Source organism: Tauraco erythrolophus, chromosome 1, assembly GCF_009769465.1.
Source record: "Tauraco erythrolophus isolate bTauEry1 chromosome 1, bTauEry1.pri, whole genome shotgun sequence".
In the NCBI taxonomy this organism is placed as follows: Eukaryota; Metazoa; Chordata; class Aves; order Musophagiformes; family Musophagidae; genus Tauraco; species Tauraco erythrolophus.
This window is the reverse complement of record NC_141465.1, coordinates 2,214,391-2,240,280: the sequence shown is the minus strand read 5'-3', so window position 1 is coordinate 2,240,280 and position 25,890 is coordinate 2,214,391. Positions and strand designations below refer to the sequence as shown.

General features: G+C 47.2%; 1 protein-coding gene across 1 annotated transcript; it reads left to right on the top strand.

The window, feature by feature from the left end:
* The first annotated feature begins 1,019 nt into the window (after positions 1 to 1,019).
* LOC104373998 (antigen WC1.1) lies at positions 1,020 to 25,688 on the top strand. The gene is made up of 16 exons (XM_086616739.1): positions 1,020 to 1,089; positions 8,243 to 8,557; positions 10,100 to 10,408; positions 12,187 to 12,501; positions 12,769 to 13,080; positions 13,499 to 13,816; positions 14,655 to 14,969; positions 18,981 to 19,295; positions 20,448 to 20,510; positions 20,597 to 20,911; positions 21,107 to 21,142; positions 21,448 to 21,585; positions 21,884 to 21,979; positions 22,590 to 22,673; positions 24,776 to 24,922; positions 25,588 to 25,688. Exons 1-16 carry the CDS (start codon positions 1,020 to 1,022, stop codon positions 25,686 to 25,688), a joined length of 3,249 nt encoding a protein of 1,082 aa, XP_086472865.1.
* The last annotated feature ends 202 nt before the right edge of the window (positions 25,689 to 25,890 follow it).

Sequence of the window (25,890 nt, the reverse complement as noted above, 5' to 3'; positions counted from 1 at the left end):
TTCTCTCTGCCCTTGGTCTTGCAGCTCTTTCCACAGCAGTCTGGCCCAAGGTTACACTGCTGCAAGGTTCTACAGACCTTGGACAGGCAGACAAAGCCCAGTGAGAAGGGGAAGAGGTTGCAGAGCTTGCTGGTGTCATAAGGACCTCACAGCTTGGATGGCACTGAACTTTGGATTCTGGCTAAACACCAGATAGATGCCATCAGACAAAAAGAGCGTGTGTGTCAGTGTCATAAAGAGGATTATGTGTTTAGACTGGTATAAACAGAGCTCTGCAACTTCTTCCAGTTGCCAAGAATGAGCCAAGGAGCCACAGTTTGATTGACAGCAGCTTTTATTTCCCTAAATTCGTCATTCTAGAGTGAGTGAGAGAGTGGGTAGAACTCCCAGCAATGGTCATACATAACCTGAAAGAAAAAGAAACTCAGCAGAGGAAACAGGAAGTCCTGTCATTCACATCCTAAGGAAGATGGTCTTTCAAGACCTTCTGCCCATACAGTTTTCAAGTTTTGACCGAATAAGGAAACCCTGAGCAGCACCACTTCTATCGATTTTATAGTGAGAGTCCAATTTCTCCCAAGGAGATGGACGAGCTACAGATCTAGGGATTTTCTTTGCCTTTTCTCTTCCAAAGTGATAAAATGACTTACGTTCTGCACTTTCCCGTTGCTTTGTCAGGTGAGAAACAACCATTTTGCGCACTGCTCTGCCTGGACCGCTGATGTTGGTCCTGTAGAAAACAACGCTGATGATGACATCAGAAGCGCAATCATCCTTCATATAAGGTCACGGGCACAATTTTTCATTTTTATTGGAGGTTTTGGTTCTTTCAGATTCGAGATGAAACTGTTGATAATGTCTAAAAAGGTGAACCATGTTTCTATTGGTTCCTTCACGTGGTTCATGCTAGCATGTGAATCTATATATTTCCTCCTTTGTTCTCACTTGTGAGACACAGAGAAAGCCATGCAGAGCTTGGTCTAGGCAGAGCTTAACAGAATGAACAGTCTGTGAGCAGGATGGCAACAGAAGAACATCTTTCTGCTCCAGTGCTGTGGCTGCTTCTCCTCTCTATCCAGGTCTCCCTGGGTAAGTACATACTTTATTTCGCACATTCCATCAACCTGTAAGGCAAAGTGTCCAGAAGGTGTTTAAATACGTTTCTATCTTTGATTCAATTTGCGTTGTGATCCTGAGAGAAGGAAGAGTAAGCCATTTGCAACAGCTTTGGATTTTACTCAGCCATCAGTGACTGGCCATTCTCATAGGAATTTGAGTCCAAGTTTAGTAAAAAATCCAGCTCTAATGGAAACCAGCTGCGTGTTCTTACCACTGTCTTGTCTCTGCTGTTGAGCTCTGTGTAGACAGAATGAATAACTCCAGGTCTTTATGCAACACCAGTTAACATGATGCTGCTGTTCTCTGTGTGTCCAGTGGAGTTTGGCCAGGTACCATACTGTCCCCTCAGTTGCTCCTGTGTATCCGAAGCTTATCGCCATTTGTCTCTCTGCTCTTCTAGAGCTGTGTGTGCATCTATGAAACCGATGACGAGAGGCAGATTTTTGAATCCTTGTTTTTTCCCCCATACACATGGAGGTGGCACTATGGCGTTGTGGTTGTCACATCCCCATCTGATGAAAACAAGACTTCAAGGTTCGTGCTTTGATGTAGCACAACCCTAGTCTTCAAGGTTCTCACCAGTTGTGTGAACATAGTCGCAGTTCAAGTGGATGGGAAGAGGAGGCACAGGCCCTTCTGTGCAAAGGAGCATGAAGAACAATATTAAACTAAATACAAATTAAAATATTTGTATTTAGACATTTTTGTAGCAATGTTCGAGTGTCAGCTGAGCAGGACCGTAGAAATGAGAGTGAGTATTCTGCCAACTTCTTTTTAATAACAGGGAATAGTAACAGAGTGACTGACTTGTCCTATGAGGAGCGGCTGAGGGAGCTGGGACTGGTCAATCTGGAGAAGAGGAGGCTCAGGGGGGACCTTATCACTCTCTACAATTACCTGAAAGGAAGTTGTAGGGAGATGGGGGTTGGTCTCTTCTCCCACGTTAGGAATGACAGGACGAGAGGGAATGGCCTCAAGTTACACCAGGGGAAATTTAGGTTGGATATCAGGAAAAATTTCTTTCCAGAGAGGGTTGTGAAGTATTGGAACAGGCTGCCCAGGGAGGCGGTGGAGTCCCCATCCCTGGAGGTGTTTAAAACCCTGTGGATTTGGTGCTGAGGAACATGGTTTAGGGACCCTGACAGTGCAGGGTGAATGGTTGGACTCGATGATCTTGAAGGTCTCTTCCAACCAGACGATTCTATGGTGATTCTATGATTCTGTGACTAGGAGTAGCTTTACCTTGATACCATCACCAGCACCTACAACCCACATCTCTTCTCTGGCACTTCTCACACGCTCCGGGCTGCCGCTGCCACAGTATCCCACTGTTCCCCAGGGAGGGTGCAGTGCAGGAGGTACGGCCCCAAGGAAGTGAGGGGGTCAACATGCCACTGAGGCAGCACGCACATGCTGAAAACCTCCACTTGGGATCAGGGATGCACAGCTCATTCTCATCCCTGGCCTATGAGGGGAACCAGGTCTTCAGCCGGAGCAAGCTAAAACCTGATGCCTCCTTATCCAGGCAGAACCCCACTCTTGTGACTAGTACTACTGAATTGAATGAAGGCACTTGTGGGACATGCTATGGAGAGTGGAGAAATACAAAAGAGTCAGTTTGTAGGTAGATAAAAATTCATCTAAGATTGATTACAGCAAATGATAGTTTTGATTAGGGAATATTTAAATCTGTTGATTGGATTATGCCTACCTCTGCGTACAGCCTTGCATGCTGTCACGTGTTGAAAACATCAGATGTTGGATTATTTAAAAATTTAAGTGCAGAGAGGGCAATCAGCCAGGTACAGAGCTGTTTGGTTTACTCCTGGATATGACTAATGGAAATAGGTTATCTGGTTCCTTTAATAATGTATTATGATTTGCTCCATCCCTGGAGACGTTCAAGGCCAGGTTGGCCGAGGCCCTGAGCAACCTGATCTAGTTGGAGATATCCCTGTTCCTTGCAGGGGGGTTGGACTAGATGACCTTTGAAGGTCCCTTCCAGCCCTAACCATTCTATGATTCTATAATTCTATGTGCACAGCTGCACTGTTTCCTGTTCACATCACTGCCCAGTGCTGGGTCATAATGAGCACTGCAAGTTTCTCTTGGTACCTGGTCAGGTTCTGACACCTTTCTTGCTTCCAGTGCAGTCTTACTCACTAAGAACTGTGGCTGTCTTAGCTGACTGTGTCACCTTTGGAGTGGTGGCTCCTATGAGCCATGACCTATAGAGTTGGTATAAGGGTACAGCAAGGGCCAGCTGCTCCAGCTGCTGGGTGGGTGCCTCACCAGCCAGGATCTGGCCTCGCAGAGCCCAAGAGAAGCAAGCAGGGCAGACTTAGGAGTTGCTAAAGGAGAGGCTGCAGCCAGAGCATTCACACACCAGTCAGGGAGTCGCACTCACACCACCTGAGAGACTGTAGGACCAAAGCCCCTTCACAGCAGGTGACTCCAGAAGGCTGACAAGTGCCCCTTTGACTCCTCGCTCGTACACACTCACTTTCAGTCACTTCCTCTTCCTTCAGGCTTGATCCTAGGTTTCCTGTAGCAGAGTCTCAGGTTTCAAATCTTAAAAAAAAATTGATTTATTCAGTTGGTACAGCCAGAAAAACAGCTTGAGCTGGGTGCCTCCAGAGAGGGACCCCGGACAAAGAAATCCCTGGACAATTGTACTCTTACAACCTATTCACTTGCCCTTCATGCATTCTTCACACACCCTTTTGGTCCAAGGGAGATTTCTGGTCTGGGATCTTCTAATATGTTACTGGATTCTTTGTCTGCAGGCACGCAGGCCGTTAGCTGTTCTTATCTTGCCAAGTCGCAGCTAGAGCTGACGGTTGTAGCCTCCTTATCTTCTGGTTTGCGCTTCTTGCGCACCTGCTCACCAGTAGAACATGGGAAACTGAAAAAGTCCTAGACTTAGGATAAATGCCACTTAGCAACAGCCAAAACACCAGTATGTTATCAACATTATTCCCATACTAAATCCAAAACACAGCACCGTACCAGCTACTAAGAAGAAAATGAACTCTATCCCAGCCAAAAGCAGATCTAGGAGAAAGTTCCCAGCTTGCAGCCTAAGGCTTCAGCAAGTCTTGCTACTGATGCTAAGCAATGGATTGCACATGAGCTAGAAAATGACTACTATGACAGGTGGTAGTTGAGTTCAACTCTTGTTGCCAACTTGCAACATTGGGCAAGTTCATGGCGATGAGGCAGGTCCGAGGTCAAGCTGAGAAGTCAGTCTCTGGCTCAGGGTGCAGATCAAGAGGTCCCATGGCCAGGCACAGCTGTGCCCAAGTTGAACACAGATGCACCTACAGTGTAGCTCAGACAGGGACAGAAGGTCCAGGCATGTGGTTAAATGGCGGCCTGGGCCCATGGGCAGAGTGTATGGGTGGCGACCACAGGTGGGGAAGATCAAGGCTATCAGTGCACTCAGGGCAATGACAATTGGGTTAAACCTGACCTATAGATGTTTGCTTTAGTTTCCAATTGTGTGTCAGGTTTTGAAATAGTATTAATTTGGGACCAAAGTTACTAGGCTTCTCACATGACTGTCCTGTAAACCTTCTCCAGCTATGTGGTCAGTCTGAATGATCCTCCAAGCCCCAAAGGAGGTTGTCAGTCGTCTTCAGGGATTTATCTGTTCCGCAACATGCTGAAATTCAAATCTGATCAAATTGAAGACAAGTCTCAGATGTGGTGACGAAGCTCTTCCTGATGCTTGTATGCACTGAGCTTGTAGTAAATGCCTGATTACTGCTTGATAAATTCCTCCTTAGAAACCTTCTCGTGCTGGGTTTGCTAAAACTGGTAGCATGATTGGAGACAAGGTAGTCACAGCTTGATTTCCTGAAGTCCAACCCGTAGCAAGGCTAACTCGTAGTCCCAACAGGCACACACATATGTAGCACACATCTACTGATACACAGATTTGCACATGCATGTACACCTGTACACGGCTGGCCACACGGGCAGAAGCACGCAACAGTGGCACAAACACAAACACCACCAACGGGCCACCGATGTCATCTGTCTTAACCTCCGTAAGGCCTTTGACAAGGCAAAATCTTGTCATTAAGTTGGAGATACATGGGTTTGATGGATGGACTATTCAATGGATAAGGAATCGGGGAAGGGAATTGCTCTGGAGCTGGCCCGACCCGCTACGGAGCAGCAAATCCTGGCGCATAAGGGCTTTTCCTGAAGCAAGGAAACAACAGGGGAGCGAAGAGAGCCCCCTGGAGCTGGCAGCTCTCAGAGGAGACGCTGTGGTGGCCCAGGCATTGCCAGAGCAATGGCAGCCACCTCCACCCCTACGAAAAGCAGCCCGGGGAGTGCTTGGTGTGCCAGCCAGCGTGTGGCACAGCAGTTTACGTGGCACTCCATGAGAAAGGGTGCACGGGAAGGGTGCTTTCACCTTGTCAGCTCGAGAGGTGAGTGTAGTTGATGACCATCACCCTCTAAGAAAGTGCTCAGCTATGGTATCCGCCCAGTAGAAGGCTGAGTCCTCTGCACTGGGCAGGGGGATGTGGCAGTGCTGACAGAGCTCCCACAAAACCACGTGGCTGTCCGAGTCTTGGGCTGCGGGGAGTGCCAGGGCTTTTCCCTGGTGAGGGACAGCAGTGGTGAGAACAGCTGTGTGAGGTGCGACCAGGTGGATGATCTGCTCAGCATGGTGGCAGAGCTGTGAGATGAAGTAGAAAGGTTGAGGAGCATCAGGGAGTCTGAGAGAGAGACTGGGGGTATCGTGCTCTGCCCAATCTGAGACAGAAACAGGAACAGCCACAAAAAAAAACGAACAACAAAACCAAGATGAAAAGGATTCTGTATCCTCACCCCACCCAGCAGAAGGCAGCAGCTTAAAGGAAAGGAGTGAACGGAAGCAAGTCCGTGCTCGGGGCGGCAGGCGAACCCCCTCCTTGCCCCATTTCGGGGCACCTGTCCCACCTACCTGATGCTCTCTCTTTGACCTAATGGCACTGCTCCTAGCACACATCAGGCTTTAGAAAGAACAGTGTTGGCCAAAATCTGAGAATTTGAGTGAACAGTCACAGGTGGGGGAGAAAATCGGAAGGGTAAAACTGAGAGAAACTCGTGAGTTGAGATGAACACAGTTTAACAGATAAAGTAAAATCTGCGCGTGCAAGGAAAGTAAAATATGGAATTTATTCACTACTTCCCATCAGCAGGCAGATGTTCAGCCATCTCCAGGACAGCAAGGCTCTGCATAACATAACGGTTACTTGCGAAGACAAATGTCCTAACTCTAAACGTCCTCCCTTCGTCCTTCTTCCCCCAGCTTTTGTTGCTGAGCATGACATCATATGGTATGGAATGTCCCTTTGGTCAGCTGGGGTCAGCTGTCCCGGCTGTGTCCCCTCCCAACTTCTTGTGCACTCCCAGCCTACTTGCTGGCATGGTAGTGTGAGGAGCAGAAAAGGCCTTGACTCTGTGCAAGCACTGCTCTACATCAACTGAAACATCTCTGTATTATCAACACTGTTTTCAGCACGAATCCAAAACACAGCCTGAGAAGAAATTATGAAGAAATTTATTCTTTCTATTATGAAGAAATTTAATTCTGTCCCAGCCAAAACCAGTACAGCACCCAAGACACGTGCTTCTATGACCTGCGGTCCAGCTCCGGTTGCTGGCACTTAGACCTCCGCACACACACATGCGCACCGCATAGAGTGACTTCACCCAGGAAAACAGTAAACCAGGAAAACAGAAATTGCAATAAGAAGACACAACGGGCAGAGTTGATTAGGTGCAGGGCATATACTGGCCAGCAGCCTGCTTACCCACCTCTAGCCACTTTGCACAGAATCACGGAATGGTTGAGGTTGGAAAGGACCTCTGGAGGCCATCTGGTCCAACCTCCCTGCTCAAGCAGGGCCACCTAGAGCCAGCTGTCAGGGCCATGTCTGGATGGCTTTTGAATGTCTCCAAGGAAGCCAACTCCACAATCTCCCTGGATAATCTGTTCCAGGGTTCAGTCATCCTCATGGTCAAAAGTGTTTCCTGGTGTTCGGATGAAAACTCCTATGTTTCCGTTTGTGCCCATTGACTCTGGTCTTTTTGTACACTCACCCTTCGATTTTCCAAGGTTTACCGTGTTTCTATAAGATGCAGACTCAGACCTGTTCCCCTGCGTTTCTTGGGTCTTTGTGCAGCTTGGCTTCCTAAGAACTGCTTCTGTGTCCCACCATAATTCCTACATTTGTATGTAACAAAATTCTCCCTGTTCTTTCTCCTAACTTTTAAGACCCTGTGCTAAGCTACTGTATAATATTTGAAGCATCTATAGCAGCAGTCCAACACTGCAAAGCAAGAAAACAACACGTGCATCTTCCCTCTTCTGTAAGGCTCTTTATCAAGTTCTCTGTGATGACTGCAATGCCATTTGTGAGTCCACAGGTAAAAGGATGGAAACGTGTATCCATATCAGAGGAAAGAGGCAGACCTGGGAGCAGAGCAGGAAAAAAGGATTCTTTGGTCATGAGCCCGAGATAGCTTGCCACCCGTCAGGAGTAATTCTCTTCTCTCATAGGGTACCCCTGACTAGGGGACCCCATGGCTAAAACAAGAGAGGAGGAAAAGAAGAAAGAGCATTGGGACACTGAGTTGCAAGTAACAGTTTGTCTGAGAGGAAGAATTTGAGGTAGACAAGGGAAATATTTGCTTCTTCGCACTATACTGAACGTGGGAATGAAGAAACTGGTGCCCAGTGAACATTTTCAGCTGGATATCATCACGGCAGAACGACAAAGAGAAAGGAGGAGTTTCTGTTAAAACCTTTATCAATCACACAGCAGGGACATTACTCTGCATTTCCCAGCGCTGATAGGTCAGAAGAAGACCTAGGTCAGGTGAAGCTCACCTGTCATTAGAAATAACTTATATTTTAGCAGTTCAGTCAGCTCAAAGTTGTAAAAACAGACACAACTCCCTGCAAAAAGCCCTTTATGTTGGACTATTTGGAAAGGTGAACCCAGTAAGTATGATTTAAGTGTAAATTAAGAGTAATAATAATCTCATTAACCATCTGTAAGAGATAATGATGAGTAGGCACTGTCCTTTCCATAACCTTGCTCTGTCTCTGTGTATGAAGGTGCTGATGAATTGAGGCTGTCAAACGGAACTGGCCCCTGCTCTGGGAGAGTGGAAGTAAAACACGAGGAGCAGTGGGGAACTGTGTGCGATGGTGACTGGACCATCAAAGATGCTGAGGTTGTTTGTAAGCAAGTACGATGTGGCTCTGCTGTTCGGGCCCTTAATCGAGCGCCTTTTGGAGAAGGATCTGGACCAACGTGGTTGTATCGAGTTGGTTGCCATGGTAACGAATCCACCCTCTGGAACTGCTCACATACAGGATGGGGTGCTTTCACCTGCCCTCATTACTTTGATACTGGAGTGATCTGCTCAGGTAAGAAGTCATCCAACCTTGTATAATAAAAACATTGTAAAACAGAAAAACGCTACAAGGCTGAGACCAAACTTTGTCCTAGATGGATAAAGTCAAGTACTGCAGAGAGGTAACACTTTCTCCAGGGCCTCTGCTTAGTCAAAGCAAGTTGCACCACCATTAAGTCTTCTGCTGATTACAAGCTTATGTCTCCCTTGCCTGGGCACAGCAATGATGTAGAATGGAAGTAGACATGGTAAGTGACATAGATCAGAAAAAGAATCACTCTTTGTTTCTACCACAGCTCTCCCAGGCAACAAGAGAGCAGTACTAAACTTGTCTTTGACTAGAAATGGGGGGTTAAAAAAGCAGGTGTAGATGGAGAAGCAAGAAAATGCTGTGTTATGCCATATAACTGCCCTTCTTCTCCAGATCTTTGTGTAAGCTAAGGCAGGACAGTCTTCAACAGCAAAAAAATCCAATATCTGACTGCTTGTTGCAAGATGTGCTTGGTTTTGCTCTTTGGATAAAGTACCATGGCAAGAGGTTTTTCCTTCCCAGCTTTAAGTCTTTACATTTATCCTTTTTTATTTTGATAAGGTTCCTGTCAGCCCATCGATCCAGCCTGTCTAGGAACCTCTGAATGGCAGCTCTGCCCTTGGGGTTATCTCCCCCCACTCCCCAAAATTTGAGTGCATTCCACCATCTGCTCCAGGTTGTTGGTAAAGATGCTGAAGAGAAGAGGGCACAGGAAAGAGTCGACAAGGGATATCCCACTTGTTCCCAGCCTCCTGGTAGAACGCAACCCCTCACGATTCTCTGAGCCCGAACATCCAACCAGCTTTTTAACCATGTAGTTGTGTACCCATCCAGACTGTGACATCCTAGTTTGGACACAAGAATATTGTGCAAGACAGTGTGAAAGGCCTTGCTAAATGTGAGGTAAATGACACGTGCTGGTCTCCCCTCATCCACAAATCCAGTTGCTTTTATCAGAGAAAGTAATAAGGTCCCATAGGCATGATTAACCCTTGGTAAATCTACACTGGCTGTTCCCATTCACCTTCTGGGCCCAGAAATACGTTCCAGGAGAACTCACTCCGTGTTTTTCCCAGGTACCAAAGTGAGGCTGACCAGCTTGTAGATCTCCAGACAGTCTTTTTAGCCTTTTCTGAAGATGAGTGCAACATTTCCTATTTCCTCTTTCTGGGACACTTCAGCATCCTCTTCATTTGAATAACGATGTCTCGAGGATGTGCACTAGTAAACGGCCATTTATTTACTTGAGGATTGGTACTTCTCAGGTATTTGGCAAATGTTCAAAACTTCCCTCCTTCCGTAGCTTCCCAAGGATTTAGTATTCTCACATACTAAGAAATAAGCATTTCCACACACCATTTTCTCTCTTGTCAGTGGCATATGGGAATTGCCACAATGGTTATTTAAAAGCGTCCGTGGTCCTCAGAGAAGTGACACGTGTCTTGTCCGTGAAGGTCTGAGAGTTACTAAATTAGGTCAGTACAACCTGCCCTTGATGCTGAATTTCTTGGGGCTTTTTTCCAGGTTTCTCTGGGCTGCGTCTGACTGGAGGGGACACTGCCTGCTCAGGACACCTGAAAGTAAAGCAAGAAGAAACTTGGGCTACTGTCTGTTTTTCACACATTGATTTCAAAACTGCCTCTGTTCTATGTAACGAGTTAAAGTGTGGCCAGGCTGTGGATATCTTGAGAGGAACTCACTCTGGAGACAGACAAGAACTGATCTGGCAAGAAGAGTTTCACTGTGTAGGGAATGAGACTCACCTTTCACATTGTCCCAGGATGCTGCACCGTAGTAAGAAGTGCTCTCATGACGCCACTGTTGTATGTTCAGGTGAGACTTTGGACTGATGGACGTAATTTGCATGTGTCCTATATGTCTTTTTCCTGTCAACCCACAGTTCAGAGCCTCTGCATATTTCTGTGGTCCACAGGGTTCCTGGGTGCTTCCCTTATCACGCCTTGGGCCATCCAGGAAAGTTCAGGAGGTAACAGAGAGCAGCCCCACAATCTCTCGTTCACTCTACTGAGAGTCTGCATTTAACATGGGCTGTTCTAACCACTTAACTTCTGCCCCAGGGATGCAGATCTCAAAAGGGATATAAATTCTTTTATGCTCCTAGAGGTATGCACCCGATAGTGCTGAGAATTCCTTCCATGTCTTTCTCGTACACATAAAAGGAGGGATGGCCTGAGCAGACAAGCAGAAACATGGAGAAATGCTTTTATTTTCTGCGCTGCCAGTGTGTATGATAATCCCTGGCACTTCAGTTAATTATAAAACTGGGAGAGGCACCATACCTCCAAACAGTCAAAGGAGACACAAGTTATGAATTTTAAAAAAGTTATTTTTTTTAAAAACAATTAAAAAGTTGTCAGAGGCCTGGATGACTTTAGCTGTGACTGCTAGGGAACATTATTTCAGAACTCTCTGCAGCCATAGCTGCTGGGGGCTCTAAATACAGCTAACTTATTGCCACCCACTACGAAAGAGATGATTAGACCTAGCAAACACAACGGTTTTCCTGAGGCCACAAACCTAAAGGGGTAAACAGAACATGGCACAGAGCTGCTGTCAACACCCTGTCATAGAATCACAGAATGGTTTGGGTTGGAAGGGACCTCAAAGATCATCCAGTTCCAACCCCCCTGCCATGGGCAGGGACACCCTCCACTACACCAGGTTGCCCAAAGCCTCATCCAACCTGGCCTGGAACACTTCCAGGGATGGGACAGCCACAGCTCCTCTGGGTAACCTGTTCCAGTGCTGTCTCTGGGCAACTTGTTCCAGTCCTGTCACCAAACGAGCCTGGAAAGGACTGCAGTTCACGTCCATTTCCCAGTCAAAGCACTGCAGTCCATTTCAAGACTGCCTTGGACACTGTCCCACTGGCCATGGGGACCTGGAGCACTGGCTGGGGGAGCTGTGGCAGCCAAATAACCCAGTTTAAACACCAGGAAGTGCCAGGTCTTTGCTCCTCCCTCCGTCTTGCAAGGTTCACAGCTCAGAGCAGAAATCCAGGTCTCATAAGGGGCAGTACGACGCAAGGACCAGGCAAGGGTAAGAAGTAGCAGTGTCAGAAGACAGAGGGACTGCATGGGGACAGTCCAGACACCGTAGTCCTACCCATGCCACGCTTAAATTGTTGTGATGTGGCACAGATGAAAGTTGAGAATTGCACGCTGCAGTTGCTGCTTACTGGGTAATGCGAGACGACCAACTACTGGCAGGGAGAGGGCTACTGGTAGCTCCTACTCCGAGTTTCTCACATGCTCCAAGTGCAAGGGAATTCTGGAACCGTCTCTGCAAGAAAAGATGATGTAAGGTAGCAGCAGTATTGGGGGGGGAGGATAGAACAGAGCAGAGGAACAGAGACTGAACTAGAAGAGTCAAAAGACTGTAAGTCGTCTAGTGCAGACTACAACATGGACAATAAAGATTTTTTTTCAGAGCTGGTTTGTGAGCATCCCAATCTAACAGTAGCCTGAGACACAGCAAGTGCTAGTTCCTTGCAGCTAGATCTCTCTTACAATTTTCAGTGCAATAGCACAAAAAAAACCAAAAAAAAACCAACAAAAAGTAACTGCTAAGTTCTTTTATTCTTCCTGCAGGCTATGGTGGGTACAGGCTCACAAATGGCAGCACCACGTGTTCAGGGAGAGTAGAGCTTCTTCACGGAGGCACGTGGGGAACCCTGTGTGACTACCTGTGGGATTTACCAGCTGCCAACACCCTCTGCCAGCAACTGGACTGTGGAGTTGCCCTACTGATACCGGGTGGACAGGCCTTCGGAAAAGGAAATGGATCTGTCTGGAACGGCACCTTCAGCTGCGAGAAGAATGGCTCACGCCTGAGAGACTGTCCCATGAGTGTGCTGAGCCACGATGAATGCCCTGCTGGAAAAGATGCTCGTGTGATATGTTCAGGTGAGCAGCGGAAAGGTCTAAGAACTGAAAAACTCCTTCCTTGAGGAAAAATATGGACCCAAAAATCTTGATTTCTAGTCATCCTTCTCAGTAAAATAAGGTGGACCGAGGTCTAGTTCTGAGTGTGGAAGTTCAAGTGGCTCAGTGGAGTCATTTTTACTACTGAATGCTAAGGAAAACTCATTCCTGTTTCCCAGTCGCTTTCAGGTCATGCCCATGAGCAGTTACCAACATGACATCTCAGCACTCACTTTCTCTTATACTCAGGGTGCCCAGGGGGCAGGTTGGTGAATGGCACCACGTGCTCTGGCAGAGTGGAGATCCGCCACGGAGACACGTGGGGAAGACTCTGCCGCTCCCGCTGGAATTTGCAAGCTGCCAGTGTCCTCTGCCACCAGCTGAACTGTGGCTACGCGAAGTCCATAGAGACAGGAGAGCGTTTTGTGGACAGCCATGGGCCTGTGTGGAGGGATGCTTTCCACTGCGAAGGGACGGAGTCCTGCCTGTGGGACTGTGCTCAAGTGACTTTGGGCAATCCAAGCTGTTCAGCTGGAGAAGCAGCCACTGTTATCTGCTCAGGTAAGTCAGGAGTGACCTTTTGCAGGTAGTACAACTTCAGAGCAAAGCAGCGTTGGTGATCTCCCTTTGCCAAGCAACTCCAGTATGTCAGCCTGTCTTTAATGCCCTCCCACCCCTCCAACCTTTGTTTCTGTATAGAAACTTCATTTAGTAGAGGGATTCATGTTGTTTAGATGTGCCTGACTCCTCACAGCATCTAGTCTTTGAGCTGGAGAAGCCTTTCTTGCTTCCCAATGCAGACCCTCATGTGCATGGAAGCAAACGAAGCCTTAACAGAGCCTGTCTTCTGAACCAGCGGCGAGAATTAACTTTTTACCCACGTAGAAATTTATCTTCCATCTCTCTCCTGCATGTTATTTGTACTGCAGCAAGAGCAGCAGATGTTACTCAATACATTTTCCAACTCTCTTGAGCCCAGGTCTTGCTGAATCACTCAGACTCTCAGGTGGCGAGAGCCGCTGTGATGGGCGAGTTGAGATCTCACTCCATGGCACGTGGAGCAGAGTCCTGGATGATGACTGGGACATTAAGGATGCTCATGTGGTGTGCAGACAGCTCCAGTGTGGAACTGCCAAGAAGGCCTATTACCTTCCAAGGTCTGAGCGAGGTGTGGGTCTTGTTGGCTTAAGAAGCGTCCAGTGTGCTGGAAGTGAGACTCAGCTGATGCTCTGCAAGACCTCTCATGCTCAGACAGGGTCCATGGGAGTTGCTGAAGACGTCGGTGTGGTTTGCTCAGGTGAGTTACTGTGCAAAAGGCACAGAATGCTCCCGGGGGCTGCCTCTAGCCCACTTTGTTCTGTGGTCTCACCAGGTCTTGAATAGACATGGATCTGAGCTTGTGATACACACCTGCTTGCATGCTCTAAGGGACAAATGATAGTTAAGGAAGCACGTGTAATTTATGTAACGCTTTCTTCATCTGAATTTCTTAAATAATTCATCTTGCAGAAAAAAAAAAAGTAATAGAATACAGAAGCCCTAAGAACACTAATTAGGCCCTGATTGCCACATGTGCTGTCACTTGGGAATTAAGCAGGGTTTATTTTTTGACATTTTGATATTTATAGACACTTGCAGCCTTTCTAAAGTAAATTAGAACTGTTTCTACTCTCCTCTTATTTTGTAACCCATCTCTAACAGAAACTGTGGCTGTCTCTGTCTAACTAACTCAGTTTAGATAGAAAACTGGTTCTCCAGCTTTCCAAGCTACGGGGATCTTAGCTAGGTTTTCCCTTTCCCTTTCCTTTCCCTTCCTTTCCTTTCCTTTCCCTTCCTTTCCTTTCCTTTCCCTTCCTTTCCCTTCCCTTCCCTTCCCTTCCCTTCCCTTCCCTTCCCTTCCCTTCCCTTCCCTTCCCTTCCCTTCCCTTCCCTTCCCTTCCCTTCCCTTCCCTTCCCTTCCCTTCCCTTCCCTTCCCTTCCCTTCCCTTCCCTTCCCTTCCCTTCCCTTCCCTTCCCTTCCCTTCCCTTCCCTTCCCTTCCCTTCCCTTCCCTTCCCTTCCCTTCCCTTCCCTTCCCTTCCCTTCCCTTCCCTTCCCTTCCCTTCCCTTCCCTTCCCTTCCCTTCCCTTCCTGCAGGTAGCAGACAGATCAGGCTGGTGAACGGAACAAACCGCTGTGCTGGGAGAGTAGAGCTCTATCACGATGGCATCTGGGGCACCATCTGTGACGATAACTGGGATCTGTCGGATGCTAACGTTGTTTGCCAACAGCTGGGATGTGGACATGCCATCGAGGCGTTTGTCTCAGCTCATTATGGAGAAGGCTCCGGACAGATCTGGCTGGATGATGTGAACTGCACTGGGGCTGAATCTGATCTCTGGGCATGTCCCTCTAGGGCATGGGGCCAGCATAACTGCCAACACAAAGAGGATGCTGGAGTCCTGTGCTCAGGTGCGTTTGGAAAATTCTTTTCTGAGTCTGTGGGTTAGAGGGGGGAGGTTACATGAATGGGAAGCAGAGAATAGTGGAGACTTGCTTGGACAACCTCTTGCTCTCTTGACTACAGGGATAGTTGGTCAGCACATCCCCTGAGTCCCACCAAGACTCAAAGAGTCTACAGAAGTCTTTATTTTGTGTTAACATACATAAAAAAAGCATGTGGTGGGGTGGGATATTTGGGGTGTAAGTTGGAGGGTTTCCATAAAGATTTCCACAGCAAGGGCCTGTGAGTGTTCCTTATAGAGCAGGAGGTCATCAACTGGTTACAGCTGGCTCTGAAACCGATGGAAACAACCCACTGTGCACCGAAGTATCATATGGTGGCTCTGCTCATGCATATTTAAGACAGAGTGGCAGCTGCAAGACAGAGGAGATACGAAGGAGAAGTGGAAAAAGGCACTGCTGGGGACATTGCTGGAGACATGGTTTCCATGCCAGAGGAAGTGTGCCTCTGAGAGGGCTGTGGTCTACGGACAAGCCATACTGGAACAGATACACTCCTGAAGGGACTGCAGCCTAGAAGACCCACACTGGAGCAGGTACAACCCCTGAAGGAACTGCAGCCTGTGGACAGCAGTTGGTCAGCCATGCTGGACCAAGTATAGACCCTGCAGGGACTGCAGCCTTTGGAAAGCTCACAATGGAGCAAATACAGCCCCTAGATGGACTGCAAGCTGTGGAGCATCCATGCTGGAACAGGGGAAAATGAATAAGAAGCAAGGAGCAGCAGAAAAACCCACAACCTTCCTCACTGCCACCCTCACTGAAAGAATTGGCAAGGAAAACAAAAGTTAGGACTAACGGAATGGATCAAAACTGTTTCCCTAAGTGTTTGTTTAATTGCTAATGTTTTCTTTTTTGCCTCGTTACCCAAAACAATAATTACGTTAAATGCAAACAAATAAAATTAAGTTAAATTTTCCAAGTGGAAACTGTTTTGCCCCTATAAGCAGACAGTAAATGTAGGAGACACTGTGGCAACACCAGTACCTGGCATGCCCTGGGGCTGGAATAATGGTAGTGACTTTGAAGGTCCAGAGAGGTCTTGATTTTGATATTGGTAATTTGTCTTTGGTGTGGTGTGGTGTAAATGGTACTCTCATCGTCAGGGGGGGAGCGCGTGGCAGCGGGCAGCACAGGGAAAGGTACAAACACTATGTCAACAGGTGGGAAATGGAGAGTATGGAGAGCGTGACAGACCTCATCGGAGAGGAAGGTGATTGGGAAGAACTCCAGCGGCCTGGAGCCTGGATATGTTTGTGTCCAAGAATATCAGCCCAGGAAAGGGGTTATGCTGCCTATGAAACACCGAGAGAATGGTGTGTTGCTTTGCTGTGGGATACACCAGAGCCTACTGTGTGCTCACAGCAGGGTTTCAAGAGGCACTGGGACAGCTTAGCAGAGCTGGGGAGTCTGGTTGATGGTCTCTGTCAAAGTAATGGACCAGTAAAGTGGTGTTAACCAGCGCTCAGCACAAAAGAGAGGATGCTGGTCAGCAGTTAGCAGCTAGTAGCACCGAAGTGGTCAAATTGCAAGTTTCAGGCTGCTTGTGGGAGCACCTACGGCTCAGATTGACTCACCTGCAGAGGGACCCTGACACCTTGGAAGGGGAAACTAGAGACTCATGACGAATTGAAAAATGAACGTCTCAGGCAGCCCCAGTTACCGTAATTAAGGAGCACTATGGAATAGGGTATGCTGCTCCCCAGACTGTGACCACTCAATAGGTCTTTGCTCTGAGTGTAAATGAATGGAGAAATGTGGAGACACTTACAGTTGCTGCTCCAGGGAGAGCCTTCTGCAGTGGCTATGGCATTGCTAGGACACCAGAGCACAAGAGGTAGAGATGAAAGGTTGAAACAGCAGGACTTTGGGGAGTTTGGGGCATAAGCTACTTGTAAAGACAGTACTGCACAATGCAGGAGGGCTTCGGGATCGGTTTATGGAGAGAGATGTTGAGCAGTGCCTAATCGTGCTGATCCTACAAACAAAATATCCCTTTGAAAGGGCTGGGAAGAAGGGGATAACCAACTGCAGTTTCCTGGACTGCTGGAGTGTGGCAGTGCCTGTAAGCAAAGTGAGAGAGACTCTGAAAAGCATATGATCATTAATGTTAGGACTGGAAATCTCCAACGGCGAGGCACAGTTACTAACGTCCCTCTGGTACCCATCTGATGGGATACCCTGTTGATCAGAGAGTGACCTAGATATACCATTCTGGAGTGAGGATGCCAGAAGAAGGAAAACTATTTTCAGATAGACATCTAGGAAACTGCTGAGCATGCTGCAAGGGATCGAGGACAGGGAAGGCTGCTTAGGCTTGTCTTGGGAAGACACAATGCAAGCAATTAGGTGGTGTGATGCCTGTGGAATAACACAATACACGGCATGAATGATGGAACAGTATGCACAGTGAGGGAAATGAATGTTTGGAGACATCTGGCAAGTGGATTATATAGACCAACCCCTTCCACCCCAGCAACGCTGGCAGATGCTGTGTTCTCATATGAGGTGTTCTCATAGTGGTAGAGCATCACAGGGGTGGCAAGAAGCTTGCCCTACTCAGACAGCAAATGCAAGTAGCACCCTAGAAGGAATAAACATATCTGTTGGCACCATGGAATGCCACTTAGGCAGAAAAGCTGGAGAGGGAGTTTTTACAAGGACATGTAGCGATAGGACAAGGAGCAATGGCTTTAAACTGAAAGAGGGGAGATTTAGATTGGATATAAGGAAGAAATTTTCCCCTCTGAGGGTGGTGAGGCACTGGCACAGGTTGCCCAGAGAAGTTGTGGCTGCCCCATCCCTGGAAGTGTTCCAGGCCAGGTTGGATGAGGCTTTGAGCAACCTGGTGTAGTGGAGGGTGTCCCTGCCCATGGCAGGGGGGTTGGAACTAGATCGTCTTTGAGGTCCCTTCCAACCAAACCATTCTATGATTCTATGATTCTATGAAATCAGACAACGTAAGTCATTACAAAATTACAACCAATCAGGAATGAGTAGAGTGGGTACATTGCCAGGCAGCTGGAAAAGTAGAGCTATGTGATGGTTTACTTAAGCCCATGAAGCCCAAAAGAAAACCTGAGCTCATTTGGGTGATAAAGTACCAGCCAGCCCTGAGGATGCTTGGATTGGGAAGTGTGGTCTCTAGTGTTCGAAGAGCAGGGTTTACTTACTGGTTAGTCTTTGGAAAAAGAACAATGAAATGTGTGCCTTTACGTAAAGTAAAGAGAAGAGAGTAATCTTTGCCTCACAAACTACATTCTTGTTCATGTGTTTTGCAGGGACAAATAATAAAATAAAAATCTGTCGAGGTTGGTATGATGTTAACTCTTTGATGTGGTTATCAGAATGAGAGGTAGTGTCTTATTGACCGTACGTGCACATCGTTAACGATGTCAACATCTGTTGTCTGAGACTAATGGTAGAGTTTATAGTGCATATATTTTATGATTGTGATGATGGTAAAGTAGAGTTTATAATGGATGTATGTTCAAAGGCCTCTTAGATTGGTGTTTCACAGAGGTGAGGGGTGAAATGTCTTGGCTACAACCAGCAGGGTTTCAGTCACCAGAGACTGCAGGGTGCCCCGTGCTTCTGCAGGAGAGCCATTCCAGCTGGCTTGGAAATTATTGTAAACAAGTCATTGCACACCAAAATCTCAACAGATCAGAGAAGCACGTGGCACCTATGCTTCAACATACCAAAGAAATATCCTTACAACTGTGGGCGGTGGCCATCACTCATGTGTGTTGATGTGGATGCTGGTGAATGCTGGCTAACCAGAGAGGATCGCTGCACGACTTTGGGTTTTAAGTGTTGGTCATTTTTAGAGTGGTTTCCTCTGGCACTTCCTCATTCAGAATGATGAACGGGATGGTTAGTAGACTCCAGATTTCACTCATCACAGCCAAGCTCCTAGCAGAACCATCTTTAATTCCATCTTTATGTCTTCATTTCTAGAGTTCCTGGCTCTGAGGCTGGTGAATGGCAATGACTGTGCTGGACGCCTAGAAGTTTTCTACAACGGGACATGGGGGAGTGTTTGCTCCAACCATATGTCTCAACTCACTGCCATAACTGTGTGCAAACACCTGAACTGCGGAGAAGGTGGGGAAATCGCAACAGACTTCAAGTACGGCAGAGGCTCTGGGCCCACGTGGCTGGACCACATCGAGTGCACTGAGCAACACAGCTTGCTCTGGCAGTGCCAGTCAGACCCCTGGGATCCTCAGTCATGTGATAACCGAGCAGAAGAGACCCATATTTCTTGCACTGGTAATGAGAAATGCATCTGCACAGGGATGCCCAGGCATAAACCTATGTATGCCCATAGAATCATAGAATCATAGAATGGTTAGGGCTGGAAGGGACCTTCAAAGGTCATCTAGTCCAACCCCCCTGCAAGGAACAGGGATATCTCCAACTAGATCAGGTTGCTCAGGGCCTCGTCCAACCTGGCCTTGAACGTCTCCAGGGATGGAGCATCCACCACCTCTCTGGGCAACCATATGGACATTGTAGTAACTACCTCGTGTTCGTTTGGTATCTGGCATACATCATTTCTAGTTTCCTGCAAATGGCACCAACATTTTTTCTTTGTTTATATCCCTGATGTAAATGAGCGACTTAAAATTACCTGTGTGTCACCAAATGTAGTTATCCAGTGGAAATTGCAGGGAAGCCCCTGACAGGATGGTCAAATGGCATATTTTCAAAGCAAAAATCTATGCTACACAGTCAGCCTGTGAGATCTGAACTAGGACCAGACTTCTCAACAAGTCTAGAGACATGTATGTGAAGAGGACATGTATGTCCATGGACAAGAGCATGACTTCTTCAGTTCTGAAAGCCCATTTCTAATGCCTGCTCTCGTAACAGTATTTCATGCTTGTGGGTTCCCACTGTAATAGAAATGAATTCTAGATGGCATTCAGATCTCATGGAAGGCATGGTAGCTGCTTCATGCAAGAAAGCAAGCACAGTCATCAGGAAGATCATTTAATTCACAGCAATAGCCAAACAATGATCCACCAAGTACTAAAGGGGTAATGGTTTTAAAATAGAGGGAGGTAGATTCAGATTGGATATTAGGAAAAAGTTTTTTACCATGAGAGTGGTAGAACACTGGAACAGGTTGCCCAGAGAGGTGGTGGATGCTCCATCCCTGGAGACATTCAAGGCCAGGTTGGACGAGGCCCTGAGCAACCTGATCTAGTTGGAGATATCCCTGTTTGTTGCAGGGGGGTTGGACTAGATGACCTTTGAAGGTCTCTTCCAGCCCTAACCATTCTATGGTTCTATGATTCTAAACAGGCCGTGTATGTATTATAGGAAAAAATTAACTTGATTAATTTTCAGGCATTTTATACTCCCTCACTCTTTTCAGAGAATAATGAGATTATTTACTTCAGTATTTAAATTCTGCAGGACGAAAAGAGGCAACATCTCCAGCCACATTTGCTGAGTGTCCAAACTCTACAAGTTGTACAGGTACCTTCACCTCTTGGTTTCTCCTTATTGGTCCCCATGGACCTTCCTGCTGTTTCAGCAATGCAGAAAGTTTCTGTGTTTTGCAGACAGGGAGAAGTTACGAGTCATAGGAGGAGAGGATGAGTGTTCTGGCAGAGTGGAGATTTGGCACCAAGGCTCTTGGGGAACAGTCTGTGACGATTCCTGGGACGTGGCAGATGCTGATGTTGTATGCAGGCAGCTGGGTTGTGGATCTGCTGTGTCTGCTCTGAGTGAAGCTGCCTTTGGGGAAGGGGCTGGGCCCATCTGGTTGGAGAAGGTGCACTGTAAAGGAACAGAGCTGTCTCTTTGGGACTGTCCTGCCAAGCCCTTGTTCGGCAAAAACTGTGATCATAAGGAAGATGCTGCTGTGAATTGCTCCGGTTAGTGACTGGTCCTTTGCTTCGTTACACAGATCTGGGAAGGAGGTGGATAGAGGAACATTATGTCACCTGTACATCCCAGTGACGAGCCCCTTCATAACTTGGACTGCAGGAACCTCACGAAAGATGTGAAGGTGTCCTCCCTATTTTTCACACTTGCCTTTTTCTTAATCTGGACTCGCCTTACTTTTGCAGGTGTGACAGAAGCAACAGCATCACCCACACGAGCAGGTAAAACATCCCTTCTTCCCCCTTCTTTCTCCCACCAAACGAAGACCTAATACCCCTGATACTGCAGAGCAGGTCAATCAGCAGTCTGTTTCAGCTCATAAGCAAGCATCTCCTGCAGCCTTTTGTAAAAGAGACCCAAGTGGCACTGTCTCCAGCTGCTGAATTCTAGCTGCTTGAGCAGGACCCACAGCCGGGCAGCGGGTGACCCGCCTCACTCCGCTAGCACGGGCACACCAGGTGGCTACAGAGAAGCAGCCCTTTGGGTCGCCCGATTCTCTACCTGCTGCTTCTTCATGTCCATGCAGATCCTCCCCGCCGCCCTGCGACGGACACTACGAGAATTTCAGTGCCTGTCATCCTCTGCATCATCCTGGGGGCCCTTCTCTGCCTGGTCCTTGCCATTCTTGCTGGACAGATCCGAAGTGCCAGGGCACAGCAGAGAGGTAGGTCCCTCAGGACGGGTAGGAAATGCCTCCTTGACATGGTTGGTGAGTATTTAGTTGGCTGGGGAGGCTGAGGGGATGAGTGACGGCGATGAACGGCATCTGCTGCCACACTGAGATTTTTCCCTTACCATCAGGCAGTGAAAGAGCCCAGCAGTGCCCATCACCAGCCAGCACCTCTCGGTGACTTTCTGAGCACCAAGCAGGCCATGTAGACCCCTTCAGGTCACTTCTTTTCGTGACCCTACTCTGAGTATGAGAAGAGACTGTGTGAGTGATTGTTGCCTTTTGCTTCCAGGCTCCAGACTGTCGTATGACCTCTTCTCTGAGGCCGTCTATGAAGAGATCGACTACAACCTGATACGGGAAAAGCAGGGCATGGCCGGCCTCCCAGGTCTGTGTGTTTGGCTCTTGTCAAGGGAAAATAACTGAGGCTAATTCCTCCTAGTGGCCCAGATCCCAATCTGTTACTTCGCAGCTCCCAAATCTACGGGGAAACGGAAAATTCCTAGATTTGAGGAGAGGGGTTTCCTGCCCGCTGGACTCTGCCAGTTCCTCTCCCAGGGACCATTCGTTTTATGCTGTCCTCCCTGCAGCCATTGAGCATAGATCAGTACAGGTCAAACAAACAAACAAAACAGGTTTTTTTCTGCAATTATTTAAAGCAGGAACAAATAAAGGAATACTTTATCTCCCTCCCTCAGCAGCTATGTGTCTCTGTAGGCTTCCTCCTGTTGACTGCTGTTCTCCTTTCATGGCTGGCGTGACTCATGAGCCATGAGAGGTGTTATGGGACCCCTGAGGGACTCCTGGCTATTCCACTACAAGCCCTTTACCTTGCAGAGGTGACACGAATCCTCTTGACTTGGGTGCCCAAGAATCCACTTGCCCAAGAATCCGCTTGACTTGGGTGGTACTACTGTAGCCTACATTTTTGCTCATGATGCAGTCTTGGCAGCTAAGGAGAGTTTAATCTGATACCACACTCTTTCTCATTTGCCTAGATTCTTATTCAGAGAGTTCAAAAACAAAGGCACAGTTTTATAGCAGGGACAGTGATGAAGAAAACGGTCCTGGAGCAACTCAAGGTAACGGAAGATGGGGATCCTACAAAGAAAGAGACTCAAAATCAGGGTAGCTTTTAATTTCCAAGGCATTATTGGTGATTAAAACTTTTTTCTTCCCGCACTTTGTGTCAACTAGTGATGTTAGACAGTGAACCAAACAATTTCTGTTTAAGTCTTGTGGTGGAAGAATGTCACACAATCTCACACACAAGTGCAAATGTGAAAGCTTGCAAGCTGTTGCTTCATTTCTGATATAAATGGGGAGAATTAAGACAGAGGAAAAACATGCTCCAAATAAGACCATTGGCATACGATTGGAGTTGATTAGAGAATTTCAATCTGAGTGATCTGAAGAAGATGGAGTTTGCCAGAGGTGAGGGGGTTTTAATTTGAAAAAGCTGAGGGAAAATAAGGGTTTGGAGAAGAACTGCATTTTCCTAGAGCTGATCAAAAACCTCTTGTAGCTATTGCCCGGTATCCAAGAGATCAACTGCCAAAGGCACAAGCAGTTTTGGATTTCAGCTGCCCATATGCCAGACCCTCTGCTGTGCTATGCATTTATTTTCTATTGTTTTTCTCATATTAAGGCTTTTTATTATTTAAAATTAAAATAAAAGCTTTTCTTTTCCTTACTTGCTTTGAAATGCATATCAAGAAGATAACTATTCCAAACAAGATCTCTCTCTCTTATTCAGACTGAATATTGAGTGCTAGGTAAAAAGTAAAATGGGAGTGTTTTGATTGACTTTTAATTTTACATATGTATTATTTGTTTGTCCATCTGTGTATGTATATACCATCGAAAAGTGGAAACTAATATTCTCTGAGGGATGGATTCCAGCTAAGAACAGACCATACAGCTAGCTGCCCCTGAAGAATCAGAAAGCTGGCTACTCACAGCACTGAGTTTGATGGATGGACTATTCAATGAATAAGAAATTCGCTGGATGGCTGCATCCAAAGAGTTGCAGTCACCAGCTCAATGTCCAAATGGAGATCAGTAACAAGTGGGGGTCCATACTGGGACCAGTACTGTTCAATATACTTATTAATGACATAGATGGTGGGATTGAGTGCACCCTCAGCAAGTCTGCAGATGACACCAAGCCCAGTGGCACAGTTGGTACGGTAAGGGAGTCTGTGCCATCCAGTGGGATCTCGAGATTTTTGAGAAATGGGCCAATATGAACCTCACATCATGAAGTTCAACATGGCCAAGTGCAAGGCCCTGCACCTGGCTCAAGGCAATGACCAGTATCAGTACAGACTGAGGGATGGATGGATTGAGAGCAGCCCTATGGAGGACTTGGGAATACTGGTGGGTGACAAATTAGACATGAGCCAGCAGTGTGCACTCGCAGCCCAGAAAGCCAGTTGTATCCTGGCATAAAAAGCAGCATGGTCAGCAAGTCAAGGGACGTGATTCTGCCCCTCTGCTCCACTCTCATGAGACCCCACCTGGAGCTGCGTCCACCTCTGGGGTCCCCAGTAGAAAAGTGACACTGGCCTTTTAGAGCGGGTCCAGAGGAGGGTCACAAAAATGATCAGAGGGTGGAACAGCTCTGCTATGAAGGAAGGCTGAGAGAGCTGGGGTTGTTTAGCTGGGAGAAGAGGAGCAGAACTGCAGATATTTTTCTCCAAAGGTTTGGCCTAAGTTTGTAGCCACAAGTCCATAAGCAAATGGCCAAGGGTGTCTACTTAGCTAGACCATTTCAGAGAAATTTAACAGAAGGTGGTTAAAGTAATGAAAAGACAAGGAAGTAAGTGCTACACAGAGATAAACAAGGAGTAATTTGTCATTGTGCAATTACGAAATGCAATGGGGAAGCTTACTCTGAAATAAACCCTGTCACTAACTGCCTCCTTATCCAGATCTTCTTCCCCCTCCTGTCCCTCCTCCATGCACATTTCTGCTTTCTACTTGCTACAGCAATAACAACTATTGGAGCTATATCATGGTTGTCTGGAATACCTTAGAGTCCTCAGGAGGATTCTTGGTTTCTTATTATTCATTATCATCATGATAATGTCAGTATTACAGGGCCTTCTCGCTGGATCGTCAGCTACTGCTCTCTCTAGCAGAAGGCCTCTCCCTATTATAGTTAATATCTGTACAGTTCCAGAGGTCTCTTCACTGCCTGGAAATACCCTGGAGGATGGTTATGATGATGTGACAGAAGCTCCTGGACCTAAAGATGCTTCATTTTCTGAGCAGAATGAACAGAAAATCATCACTGAAGAAAGTGACAGAAACCAGGATTCCCAGACAGGTGAGGTCAGAAGAGCAGTGCTGTTAGTTTTCAGAATCATAAAATCATAGAATCATAGAATGGTTTGGTTGGAAGGGACCTCAAAGATCATCCAGTTCCAACCCCCCTGCCATGGGCAGGGACACCCTCCACTACACCAGGTTGCCCAAAGCCTCATCCAACCTGGCCTGGAACACTTCCAGGGATGGGGCAGCCACAACTTCTCTGGGCAACCTGTTCCAGTGCCTCACCACCCTCAGAGGGAAGAATTTCTTCCTTATATCCAATCTAAATCTGCCCTCTTTCAGTTTAAAGCCATTGCCCCGTGTCCTGTCACTACACACCCTTGTCCAAAGCCCCTCTCCAGCTTTCCTGTAGCCCCTTTAGGTACTGGAAGGTGCTGGAAGGTCTCCCTGGAGCCTTCTCTTCTCCAGGCTGAACAGCCCCAACTCTCTCAGCCTGTCTCCAGAGCAGAGGTGTTCCAGCCCTCAGATCATCTTCGTGGCCTCCTCTGGACTCACTCCACCAGCTCCATGTCTCAGGTCTTTCCCAGCCACCCATATCTATGGTTCTAATTGCCGAAGAAGATGATGATGAACAGCCCCTGCTGACAGCTGCACAACCATGTAAAGGTAAAACATGCAGGATATGCATTTATCTCAGTGCTCTTTCCTTCATGTTTTCAGACTGGAGTCCTAATGCCTTGGGAACCAGAACCTCTGAGGCTGAGAGAGATTCGTCCCCTGCTCTTGAAGACACCGCCTATGATGACATTGAAGAGCTGTGACACTGATGGAGGCTGCTGAGCTGCACTGACCACTTTTGGAAACATATCTTTGTTCATAAAATGCTAATCGGGTACTAGCAGAGCCAGAACAACGTGTATTTAGGATTTGTTTTCCTAAGTTTGGCTTATTTGCAGAGAAGCAATTACATGCTTAGAAGAAATACATGACTGTCAAGAAAATCTTTCTAATTTCCCTTATAAT

Coding starts and splice junctions, on each gene's coding strand:
- LOC104373998 (XM_086616739.1), top strand. CDS start 1,020: ATGGCAACAGAAGAACATCTTTCTGCTCCAGTGCTGTGGCTGCTTCTC. Junction 1,090..8,242: donor CTCTATCCAGGTCTCCCTGG/GTAAGTACATAC, acceptor CTGTGTATGAAG/GTGCTGATGAATTGAGGCTG. Junction 19,296..20,447: donor GACCCATATTTCTTGCACTG/GTAATGAGAAAT, acceptor TAAATTCTGCAG/GACGAAAAGAGGCAACATCT.